The sequence below is a fragment of the Talpa occidentalis genome, unplaced genomic scaffold (assembly GCF_014898055.3).
Source record: "Talpa occidentalis isolate TD23 unplaced genomic scaffold, MPIMG_talOcc4v2.1 talOcc4.14, whole genome shotgun sequence".
Classification (NCBI taxonomy): domain Eukaryota; kingdom Metazoa; phylum Chordata; class Mammalia; order Eulipotyphla; family Talpidae; genus Talpa; species Talpa occidentalis.
This window is the reverse complement of record NW_023601433.1, coordinates 70,281,196-70,294,397: the sequence shown is the minus strand read 5'-3', so window position 1 is coordinate 70,294,397 and position 13,202 is coordinate 70,281,196. Positions and strand designations below refer to the sequence as shown.

Below are 13,202 nucleotides of genomic sequence, written 5' to 3'. Positions count from 1 at the left end.
TGAGACACGCATGGACAAATTAGCATGGAAATATAAATGCCTTACTGTGGTTTTCAAAAAAGCTTTAAAACAGATCAGTAGAAAGGGTTTCCACTATAGAGCAACACTTTTATCCTACAAATGAAATTTATGTGTTTCTCCCCATTGTTCTTGGGCACTACTACCTAGAGAAAACGTAGAAAGAGGCAGCAAGGAAAAGTCCTGAAATCATTTCAGTGATGTCTAGCCTTTGTGGATCAGTGATTTATTTTATTTTCTCTTCCTTCATAATATTTATTGTACATACTTATTTGTTATACACTTTTTAAAAAGTAGATGGTTATGAAACTAAATTTAAGAGAATTTATAGTTTTCTTTAATATACAAAGTCAATAATAATGACTGGACCACTATGGTTAAGGAGGAAAGCCAGAAACACATTTTTTTTCTCACTTCACCCTTAGAATATGAGCAGGATTGCCCTGGGACATGGGAATTGGGAATGGAAGACAGTAGTTTTTCTCAAATAGGCATACTGCAGAATTTTAATATATAGGGTCCTTTGGTAGTTCTGAACCTAGATTGTTATTTCAGCTGAATTGTCTCTATACTCTTTCCTGTTCCTAGCTGGTATATGCTGCTTTGAATTCAGTCTAAACGTATTCAGAATTAAACTTTCCATGGTTAATGGAAACTAATGGCATGTTTTATTAAAGCATGTTGTTCCAATTCAGCTATATAGAAGATTTTCCTAGAGAATCCAGTAGATAGATATTTCCTTTAATATATATATTCAAGCTGTGACTGACCCAGCTTGCAATTACATGTTAAGCCAAACACTTTCATCCTCTATGGGAAGGAAAACTAATAAAATATACCTGTGAAGTTTGAGAGTGACAGTTCCATAAACAGTAGCAAAACCCAGAAGACGGACCCATCTCAGGAGAATACAGCGAAATGTGCTTGGCTCAAAATACAAAATAACCACCTATGGGATGAGAAGAGAGAAAAAGAGACCATCAGGATCAACTGATGACCCACAGCCTAAAATAAATATTTCATAATCTGATGTTCAAGACACACAAATTTTTGATATAAGCATACACTCTTTTAAACAAAACTTTAAAATATTTTGATTATTTTCTTATCTAAATCAAAAACTATAGAGTCTCCTTACTGCTTTCAACTCAAATTCAAATTCCTTAATTTTAACTTTTGGGAGTTTCTGTCATTTGTGTCTGTCCAAACTTAACTCTCTTTACTTTACCACATGGGCCAGACAGGCTAGCTTCCACTGCCCTTTTCCTTTGGAAACTTGCTTATTTCTACCTCCACAATGCCTGCCCTAGCACTGCCAGAATTACTCTGTACTGTGTCCTCCAGTCAACCTGCCACTCCACATTTATTCCTTTACTTAGTACTTGGTTAATTACCTCACTAATTCCTTGCTTCTCACACTAGAGTTTTCATTCAAGATATATTAATTAAGCAATTACCATGAGCCAGGCATTATACTAGATGCCATGCCACAAATACAATAAGAGAAAGAGAGATATGTAAACAAGAAATTGTATTAAGGTAGCAGAAATACTGTGATAAACATCTGTGTAGGTTTGGTGAGACACAAAGGAATAAGTGATCAATTCCAGGGGGTTGTGCAAGGCACTGTGCTATCTTTCATATGTTACTGTGCAGTTTTGAGTAAACCCTCACAGAATAGCAATTAGCTTGGCTCTGCTGAAGAAACTGTAAAGAGCTAAAGGATTAATGTTGTTGAAAAATGTAGATTCAGACTCTTCTACTGGACAGTAAGAACTGATTCTGCTGAAAACAAAGTCATCATAACAGAAAAATTAACATCCACTTTAAAACCGGGGGTGTTGTTTTGGTTTTTCATCCCAATGATGTGAGTGATGGGAAACATAAAGTATGACTGGGGACATGAGGTGAGGGGCTGACATTTTCTTGCTTATAGCTTAAAAATGGGGCACCACTCTCCAACAATACTGAGAATGACATTACCTATATCTCTATGCTGCTATAAGGTATTTCTTCTACTTTATGAAAGCATGAAATGTACGAAAAACAAAGTATTTGCAATACCATTGAGATTATAGCCTTAAGGAGTGGGGAAATGGCAAATGGACAAATGAAAGAAAGGACAAATGAAAGAAAGATAAAGGTAGGTGAGGCTAGGAGATAATGTTTTGTGTGCTCTTGAAGTAAAAAAAAAAAAATTCAACTTAATCCTTTTAGTTGTATACAGCATTAGTCCTTAATTTTCTAATTCTCTAGGTCTATGCTGAAGATATAAAGATTTTAGAATTTAATCTACCAGAAATTCATTTGAATTCATTCAAAAGATGATATTAAAATTCTTTTATTTACTGTTTCCACAAAACAAGAAATAAGTCTATTAATTTGCATTCTAAGTTTTATTTCATATATTTTAGACAGTTTCTTTACCAGAGTCCAACAGTAATTAGTAATTACTAGTTTGCAAAGTATGATTTATTGTTCACTAAAGAATCTTTGCTGAAGAGAGAAGGCAAAATGATGAGAAGCCAGCACAGTTTTATGTCTTCCTAAGCTTTGAGAGTAAAGGTGTGAAACTTCTGCTTTAGGTCTGGTTTTTCTTTTTTTTTTTTTTTTTTTTTTTGAGGTAATATTGGTTTATATCACTGTTTGTGTTCCAGAGGTATAAGGATCTAAGCAACAGTTTTCTAATAGTGTTGGACACAGCAGTTCTACTTTCCTAATGGAGTTGTCAAGTGTTATTTGCTTCAGTTCAGTGAAACTGGTTGAGAATTAAACTACTTTTATTGGTGAATGAAGTGTTACATGCTTTGGAATTTCTGTTAGTTGCTGTAGATGAACAGTTTTGCTTATTAAGAAAACAAAAACAAAAACAGATTCCCAAGTAATGGGAGCATGGTGACAGTTGCAGGTGATGAGGTTTTTGTTGATAAAGTTGTCCTTTGATAAGGACTTGCAAGGCTCCACCAGATGTGGTTTCCTTCTGCTCTCTATTAATAAAAGTCTCACTAGTTAAATATTTCCTGGGACCAACTCATCCCTCTCAATGCTGCTGTGCACCCAACAATATTTACTGAACAGGTGAAAAATAATGCTGATTATACTGGCAGATGATAGTCCACAAAGGTGGACTAATACCTAATACCTATTATTAAAACCTAGCACTTACTCTATCTAGGTTTGCTATCTTTTGATAGGAGACTGGAAGTGAGTTATGTAATCAGAGCTATGTATATTAAAACAGTTTTTATAAAACTTGCTTTAAAAATAGGAAGATTCAAAAACCCTTGGGCATGTTCTAAACTTACTTTTTCTATATTTGACCAAAGATATGATTCCATACACAGGAAATATTTAGGATGAAAATACATATTTTGTAAATGCTTAACTTATTATAAGCTTCAAAACATAAAAAGCACTTATACAAATATACATGTATGCATTTACCACACAAGGGAGGGGCTGTGACTGTATGTCTTTTTACAAGTGTGATCTGGTACTTAATATTTTGTGCTTGGCTCCTATTGCTTCAAAGAAATAAAAACAGGGATAAATCTATACGATGTATATGTATATAAAGACATACATATGTGTATATACAGAGAGAGAAACTATATATAAAACATAGATGTAGTTTGTAAGCCAAGTTAATAATCTCTTATTTCCTTTCCCCATAGGATAAGATAAATGTATGTGAAACACTATGTCGACTAGAGTAATATAATTATTTCTCCTATATTTATTCCTTACATAATGATGTAAAAAAAACATTTTCTTTCTGTTTAAAGTGACATTACTTGATTCTACCTAATTCTTGTAAGTCCTCTCAACAGCCAAATAATATAAATAACATCACTGAAGCCAATGTCATGGAGGGTTTTGTCTATATTTTCTTCTATGTATTTTATGGTTTCAGGTGTTACATCCAATTCTTTAATTAGAGATAATTTTTGTATACATTGAGATACTAGTGTAGTTTCATTCTTTTGCATATGGCCATTCAGATTCCCAACACCATTTGTTGAAGAATTTGAAGATGTGGTATACAGACACAGTGAAATCATTCAGCTATAAAAATATGATAAACTCGTGTCATTTGCTACAACATGAATCAACTGGAGGAGATAATTCTAAGTGAAATAAGTCAGAAGAATGAAGGCAAATACTGGATGGTTTCACTTATATGTGGAATAGAGAGAAAGAAAACAAAGAGTCAGACAAAACGAAACCAGTAACAAACCCTAGAAATCTGTGTAGAATTGAGCCTATCGAAAGCGGAAAGGGAGGGTGGGAAGCAAAGTCTGGAGGGATCCCAACAGAATAGGGTGGAGGATTATTAGTATCTTGGTGGTGGGTGTGGTAACATACATCAAAAGGTTGTGATTCTACATATGTGAATCATATACACTTATGTAAACCAATGTTACTTCAATTTTAAAGAGAAAGAAAAATACATACAAATAATATTAAATTTCTATTAGGAGGGAGTTGCTTTGCCAGCAAGACTGAGTCTGAGTCATTCATTGGCTTGCCCCTTTTGGGGAGCACACATTCTTATTACTCAGTTCTCAATAAAGGTGCTGAAACTAAGTTTAACTATAGGTTATCAAAAGAGTTCTTAATTTTTATTATAAGCAATAACAATGATTTTTCTTATATATATTTAATCCCCCTTCTATTTACTTTCCTATTTTGGAGTACTCTGTATAACACACAATCATGACCAATTACAAAAAAAAAAAAAAAAAAAAAAACAATCAAAAATGGGATTTTTACTCTTTATTACATACATTTATCTATCTTTATGATCACTTTTTATATTTTTCAAAAGATCCCTACAGCAATTTATTGAGAGGTCTGGAGTGATAACAAGCTGAAAACCACATAGGGCACAGTAATTTTTTGAAGAAATAAGCACAAAATAGGTAAGTTTTGATGGAAAGTACAAAGGGAGATACTTCCTTAGAATATGTTCTACTGCTCATATTGGGAGATCCCAGTGAGAACATTCCCAAGAAGCCAGAGAAAGCTGATACTGAGGTTGGAAAGGGTTTGTCCTTGATGGTACTATATTAAATGAAAGTGTTTCATTAATTTCGTTTTAAATTCTTCATTGCTAGTATGGGAAAGGAGTTGATTTTGTATATTGATCTTTTATTCTAAAACTTGTTGAATTTGTTTATTAGTTGTAATAGCTTTTTTGTGGATTCCTTAAAACCTTTTCTACATAAGATCATGCCATCTGCAAATACAGAGAGCCATACTTCTGCTTTTCCAACTGGGTGACTTTTATTTCATGTTCTTGCCTAATTGCTCTGGTTAGAGCCTCCAGTACAGTGTTAAATAGAAGTGGTAGGTCCAGTTATTTTATACTGTTATTTTATACTGTTTCCTTGTTGATCGCCTCTTAGTTCTATTGTTTATTGAAAGTAGGGTATTGGCATTTCCATACATTATTATTAAATTATCTATTTCTCACTGATATGACTTTTCAAAGTGGAAAAACTAATTAGAATTTGAGTTTAGCTCCTTGTACAAACCCTCCAACTATAGATAACTACAAAAGTGCTACCTGACAGATTTCATGGAGAAAATCTGCCCTTTCCACATCCTATGTACGCACAGTGTTAATGTATGCAGGCTCTGAAGGAAGTTTCTGGAAAGGGCTCTGGTTCTTATGGCTGGCCATGTTTTCAGGCATACCTGCACTCTTAGCATAGGGGCCTCCATTCTGAGGTCTCCTAATTAGAGTACCCTGAAGACATCTTTCTCCACACTGACTCAGTCCTCAGTCCTTTTGTTCTTAGCTTTTTCCTAGGCCCCGTGTCCACAAAACTGTAGGAAGCTGTTCCAGGCTCAAAAGATAGTGAGGCCCCACTCACCATCATGTGTGCAGATTCATCTGATTCTTGTCTGGTGCCATTCCATTGGGGAAAATGGAACAGTGGGGAAGGCAGCACTTCTTCTGGTTTAGCCTCTTGCTTATACTATTGCAGCAAATGCTTAAAAGCTTGTTATTTTCACTTTGTCTTAGGGACTTTTTCACCTATTCTGAAACCTGCTAGCTCAGTTCTCTCCAGTACCTCTTGACAGGACTTTTTAATACAACGCTATCTTTTTATTTTGTGGACAGTTAAATAAGTTCAGAAACTAAGAATAACATAACCTTGCATGTTGCACATCATGCAAATTAAAGAACGTACCATTTTATTACTTTGGATTTTAAAACAGAACTTTATCCATATCAAGTAGAAGCTTCCTAACCTCTCTCCAGAGTTCTTTGTCTCCTAGCCTCTTCAGAGGCAAACATTAAAGTAAATTTGATCTATGCACACCAGGACATGCTTTTTTACTTTGTTCCATTTATATGTATCCATAAATAATAGATATCCTTATTTTGTGAGTCCTTAAATTTTTATGTAAGTGGTAAATTGTGTATTAGCCTTTTGTAACTCACACATCTGCCTTTACAGTGAATCAAGTCAAAATGATCCAGTTTCCATCAATGTAAAGTTAAATCCAGATCTCTTTTCGAATCATTCATGCCCCACCCACCCACCAGCAACTCCCATACCTCATTACTAAAGCCAAAGAGAATTTTATGAAAGTTGGAATTATCTCAACAAGGCAGTAAAGAACAAGGAGATCACACCTCTGTTGGAAGATCTCTCATGAGAAAGAAAGTTGATAATTTCCTTGAAAACAGGACTCAAATAGATTTTCAGAACTCTTTAAAAGTAGGGGATCAGTCATATACCCTGACCATGCCAAGATCTAGTCTCCCGCTAAGGGAGCAAGAAGAATAGAAATTAGTTGAAAAATGCTTATTTGAATATTTTATGATGTTTCCCTAAAATTGACATTACAGAAGTGAGAAGGGTTTCTGAGATCACCTATCCCAACTCTCTTAACTTACAAAATATTACAACTTTTAAAGATCTTCTCTGACAAAGGGTATCTTTTCCTCATTTACATTATATAATTTGACTTGAAGAATTGTAAATATAATTTTACAGTCAGACTTATGCTCTCTTTTGGGGGTATAGAATCTGTGAGGCATGGCATGGATTTCTTGATTATACAAAATACAAGATGAAATTCACTCTTTTGGAGCATGTGCATTTGGACTGTCAGTCACCTGTGTTTTACAGATAGCATTAAAACCCAAACTCTTTCAGAAATACTAGCTCTGTGTGTGCATACGACCTGACTCTATTGTAAGGGTGGTAGCTTTTTTAACTTGGCTCCTCAGCTTTGTGCATGTGATCATTGCTTGTTACCCTCCCCTCCCCCATCTTCCCCTCCCCCCACCCACCCCTCCCTCATCCTCCCCTCTCTCCAACCTTCTACTTCCTCTTAAAGCTTGCAGTGGCACGTGACTTTGGTTAGGATCTGTAAGAGTTAGTGTGTGCTTTGCTACATTCTCTTTACCATCTATCCTGATGGCTAAAAAAGCTTCATATTGTTGCCTGAGTCCCAGAATGAGGACAACAAACAAGCACATGGATCAGAGACCTGGACTGATCCACAACAGATGTGTATGAACCCAAAATAGATCCTTTTGCTTTAAACATCTGGATTTTGGGATTTTTTAGTATCACTGCATAGCCTCGTCTGTCTTACAGTTTGATAGTGATACACATCGATAAAATGGACATTAGTCAAACATGCTTAGTGATAATTTTATCCTCAAATAATAAAAAATAACATCTATATTTTAAGGGTCAAGGTTCTAACTCTTAAATTCTGTGATAACCAATATATAGTCACAGCGAAGTTGCAAGAAAAATAAGAATTACTTTCCTAGATACTCTTAAGTGTATGAATTAAAGTAAAATATCATTGGTTGGGGCCTTACAAATTTGGCTGAACTGCATTTTGATGTCATTGGTAATCAGTCTCAGGAAAGACCGTTTCAGAAAATAACTCTAAGAAACTCACTGTTGCATTGTCCGAGGAACAAGAAAACACAAAAGAGCTCTCTCTTTATGAAAGTGTCCGAGACTCAGTATGCTACAAGTGATTTGGTTTTTAATCTCATGTACTAGCTGTTAGCAAGTTCCAAAGACAATCTGTGGTCCATTTCTAGTCAAGTTATGAAACTAGAAAATGTTCTAGGATATATCTAGGGTAGTAATAAGTTATAACCCTTTTTTTCCCTCTCAAAAATTTCTTTTCCTTTTCATTTCTATATTTTATGACCTTGTTTTGTTAATTTGTTGTATAGCTGTCTCCTTGAACTTTTTTAAAAATCCATTTTTATGTGTTTTGTTTCTGTGTTATTTTGCTATTTTTTGGAGAGATTTATATAACCATTTCCAAATCTTTGTTTTCTGTATATCACAAAATAAGAAATCTTAGAAAAGTAAGTCAGTCAGTGACCAGTGTGGTTCTTCCATTGTTATTTAATACATATATTTTGAGTGCTATACTTCCACCTATATTTTAAGAGTATATAGCAATAAACAGTAAAAGGGATGTGTGTACATATGTATCTATATATGTATATATAATACATATAATATATAATATAAAGTATATATTGTATATTATAATATAAAATATTTAATAACACAATGTAACATATAATTATATAATATATAATATAAAGTATATTTAAGTATATAATATAAAGTATTAAGTATGAAGTATATATTTAAGTATATAATATAAAGTATAAAGTATATATTTAAGTATATAATATAAAGCATAGATACATATATATGCACCAATAAGGAATATACCCATGGATAGATGTTCCATCAGCATAAGATTTGCCTGCGTTACGGTCCACTTTCTAAAAGAAAGTTTCAAAATGATCTCTTTATGACTATAAACCAATGAGTCATAGACTACACCCTGCAACGTAACATTTATGAAAGGCAAAGCTTATTCTCTTAATGTTATTGACTTAAACATTTTCTCCATTTCCTTTTTGATAGCTACTTTTAGAATTACAGAAACCACTTAGCAAAAATTGTCCTGTGACTGTCCATAGTAGGAATATAGTATTTAGACAAATCACAGCTAGGTGATATGTACTGAACCTGGCTTCAAATTTTCACAGACATAAAAAATAGTTTAACACTGATTGCTTAAAATATATCAGGCACTGTGTTTAGAACACAAATAAAACTGACATATGCATTTCCATGGAGGAATATAGGGTCTAAAGGACAGAATAAATCTATGTCCGAATCATATCAGTAGCACAAAGGTATTTTAATTGAGGGGCGAGCAGAGAGAAGATGACCTAATTCAAAGAATAACATCTTTGATGAGAAAAATCTGATGAATCTTAAAGTACAAACAGGAATTATCCAGTTGAAGAGAAATGTTTACATGAGGCAAGTACAAAAACATGAAGGCATAGGGTAATGAGTATGATTTGTAGCTAGAATATTCAGTCATGATAAATGAAAGGGTTGGATTAGTAGAGAAAAGCTACACTCTTGCATGTAGGATATGTCACCTAAAGAACTAGGTCCTCAATAATGTTGATCACTCTGGTAAGAACTGTCTCACAGAAGCAAAACTTAGCAGGAATGCCCTAGATAACTGAAGAGTTGAGATCTGCCTTTGTTGGTCTTGACTGTGGATGTGATTACTTTTAAAGACATCTCCTAGATGATGAATTATAGGATGGCTTTAACCATGGGTTAAGAAGTAAGGAATCAAGTAAGATTGAGATTGGGGTCTATTCTTGAGCCACAGGACTAAAGCACTAAATTCTTTGGAGCTAACAAGGACCAATAGAAATTATCTTCACCATATTTAGAAATAAGGCAGAAGTAGTTAGTAAGCCACTGTCATACTAATTGGCTTATTTTGTCATTCACTCACTCATTTATTTAAAGAACAGTTGTGTTTTTGTGACAGGAATTATCTTAAGTAAAAAATACACTAGTAAATTAAAAATGTGTCCCTGAACTCACAGAGTTGAAACCACATGAAGGAGAGATCCCATAAATAAGTAAGCAAAATAGTATTAATTATAAATTATGGTAAATGAGACTGAAGACACAAACAGCATGAAAAATAGGAAACAACAGGAAGGGAGGTGCGTTACTAAGGTTAAAGTAGGCCTCTCTGAGGACGTGACATTTAAGTCAGAACAGGAAGTTGGTCTGCATGTGACAATGTCTACAGGTCATGATCTCAATATGTTTATTTGGGCAGAATTTGGTATGTTCTCAGGAACTGGAAAGGTATAGAAATATGACACAGTCTGCTCCTAATACTTACATATTGGAAGTTTTCTTTAAGTAACAGAACGAAGTTCTTGCTGCTGCTACTGGTTTTCGCCACTCCTGATAATGTAGACTGTTACAAGGAGAAAAAGACTCATGCTCATAGATATGCAGACATCTATGCGAAAGCTGGGATATTTTATTAATTTCAATAGGACTGAATCAGATTTTGATTTTGAATGCATTCCTAGATTTTCCACAACTTTACAGTTATAGACATATTTTCAAATCAAGTATTTTACAACTGCTGTCCCTGAAACATTTTTGTCAAAGAACAAAAGCTTTGCATTCTTGATAGCTGAAAAATAAAACAGGAGGCTTGGGAAATTCCTCTGGAATTATTGGGAAAGTCTATGGATTGGGTACCCTTATTCATAAAGGGGCCAGTCAACTTACTACCGGAGCTTATCATTTTTGCTATGTCAATGCCTTACAGGAAGGAATGTACATCAACACCTTTACATGTGAAGGGCACAATGAGGCCGAGGTGACTAACAAAGATGTAAGTGTAACTCAAGTCTTTACTTGCTTGAGATTTACTCACAGTCCATTTCCTAGCAGCAGGGAGGCCCTGACTTTGGCTATGTGCTTGGGAATTGCCACCTCTTAGTCTCTTAGTTTGTGTATTGCATTGTACTTTTTGTAGGGAGTCCCCCAATATTGGTTGAAATCTGCCAACTGTCTATGGCATCATCACCTGACAGGCCAGGACAAACAAACCAGTTTATTTTTAGTGTTTGGAGGACTAAAAAACTGCAAAGGGGTCACTCATGACCCTCAGACATAGAGTTCATAACAAGGCAACCCCTTAAATAGGGTTAAATGCTAAATCATAGCATCAAATTAGAACATCTTTGGCTGATTTCACACTCTCTTTGGTTCACCTCCTCTGGGATAAGCTATGACAAGTGCTTGGCACTTGGCAAGTGTGCAGTATATGAGAGTGTTCTCCCCTAGTAAGTGTAGTTTAGTGAGGAACCACCAAAGTTATATCTACCTCACCCAGCTCTGCCACTAGCTTTGAAAATCATGACCGGTGTGAGGTTGTATAAGCCTATCTCTGTCTCAGGAGAAGCTTAAAATAGTCTCAGACTTAGGCATTCCTGGTTTGGGACTAGCCCGGGGCTTGATTGTCTCATTACAAAAAGCAGCAATCAGAGCTGGTCATCTTCCAAGGCAAAGGATGTGTAATACAACAGTGCCCACGAGGACAGTCAGCAGATTGGCTTTTGAAGCAGAAGCCTTTCAGAACTCAGGGAAAAGTTTCTGGTACTTGGTATATGCAGGGGGAAACAATACTTTGCACCAGCTGGGAGTGCCCAGTGTAATGAGAGCAGTATCAGGAGAGGCAGTGAAGGGAGCACAGGGCCTGGTCTTGTTCAAATCTTGGCTCTGCTATTTATTAGCAATGCAAGTTGGGCAGTTTCTTTCACATTTGGTACGATTTTCTCAATATTAAAATGGGAACGATGATTTTCCCGTCTATTTCACAGATTATTAAGGGGATTTTTCAGGTAGTGAAAGACCACCTCTGCAGGTTCAAATCGGATCTCCAAAGACTGCTTGAATGTGAAATATTCATATCCACCTGCCTGAGTGAACCCTGAGCAGAGTGGCATTCCCGAGGTTGTGTGTGTGGGTTGCAAGCCAGTCCACAACAGTTTCCAGACAGTTGTCCATTAGGCTCTGTCCATTTGTTCAACAATTATTCTTACCTGCCTACTATCTTTCAGGCAAAGTTTTAGTGATGAATTAAGTTTTAGGTTTACATTGACAAAGAAACATGACTGTGACCTAGCACAAATTGTGGTTAATTTTGTAAGGGAGAGAGAAAATATGTAAACATATCATAAGCATATAGTTTCAGATGATCATGAAGAAAGAAATCTAGGTTCAATGATAGGAAAAAAAAGGAAAGGAGAGGTTTTTGGTAAAATTGTTAGGAAAGGTCCCTCTGAAGAAGTGCTATGTCATTTGGGACTTGGAAGATGAACAAGAAGAACCCTTATGAGTGGGACTGTGAGTGTGGCTTCCCTGTGAGGGATCCCTATATCATCTGGTGCTATTCTCTTCTCCCATACCTCTTGCAACCCTCTACCCAAAGCAGCCCTTAACGTTCTCTGTTCTAAGCCATGGCCTGGGGACTTCTGCCTAACTTTCCAAGGCAGGTCTGTGTCCTTGCTTTCCTCTACTCCTTACAGGCTTCTGCCTCTTCCCAGAAATTATCTCTATAAAGCATCCATCTATTTACACGCACTATAGACTGATACCATTGTATGCTCTATAACTTCAATTCTTAAATGTTTGCCTTTAATGTGAATGTGATCTGATGCCAAGCACAGCTGGAGAACTCTATACTGTTTGCAGAAGAATAAAATGTCAAAATGATTCCAAAATTAATTTGGTCTCATCTAACAATCTATTTTTTTCTTCCATTCTTCCACCTTTTAGCAGTTTAATTTATATATCAATAAGCTACCATGAGCAATAACTTTGCAATTGGAAGTCCTATTCATTTTTCAGTCACTTCAAACTATATAACTTTCCAATATTTAAATGCATACAGCTGTCCAATATTAGGTCAACCAGTTCAATGTGTCCGCAGAAGAAATATTAAAAAAAAAAAACAAAACTCCAGCATTCATGCTTTAATTCCAAACAAACAAATAAAAATGTGATCATTTAGTTTTGATTGATGATCTCAAATAAATTACTGTGCAAAGTTTATATGTGTCATGTTTTAGAGTGACTTAATAAAGGTCCTATCAGATTTTCTTTCAGGCATTAAAAGGGATAGGAATCTGATCTATGCTTTCATTTCTTCGTCTTCCTTTTTTTTTGGTCTGCTAAAAGCCATGGAGTGATCCCCAGGTGTTTGGAAAAAGTTAAAGTAGACCATCAAATTAAAAGCAAATATCATTCTAAAATCCAATGAAG

At 35.2% G+C, this 13,202-nt stretch overlaps 1 protein-coding gene across 1 annotated transcript in view; it reads right to left on the bottom strand.

The window, feature by feature from the left end:
• Nucleotides 1-13,202, bottom strand: part of GPR158 (G protein-coupled receptor 158) — a 423,375-nt gene that overhangs the window by 33,559 nt on the left and 376,614 nt on the right. The window contains exon 6 of the mRNA XM_037510729.2: nt 858-967. Coding sequence (XP_037366626.1) covers nt 858-967 — 110 coding nt within the window. The remainder of the gene's footprint in view (nt 1-857; nt 968-13,202) is intronic.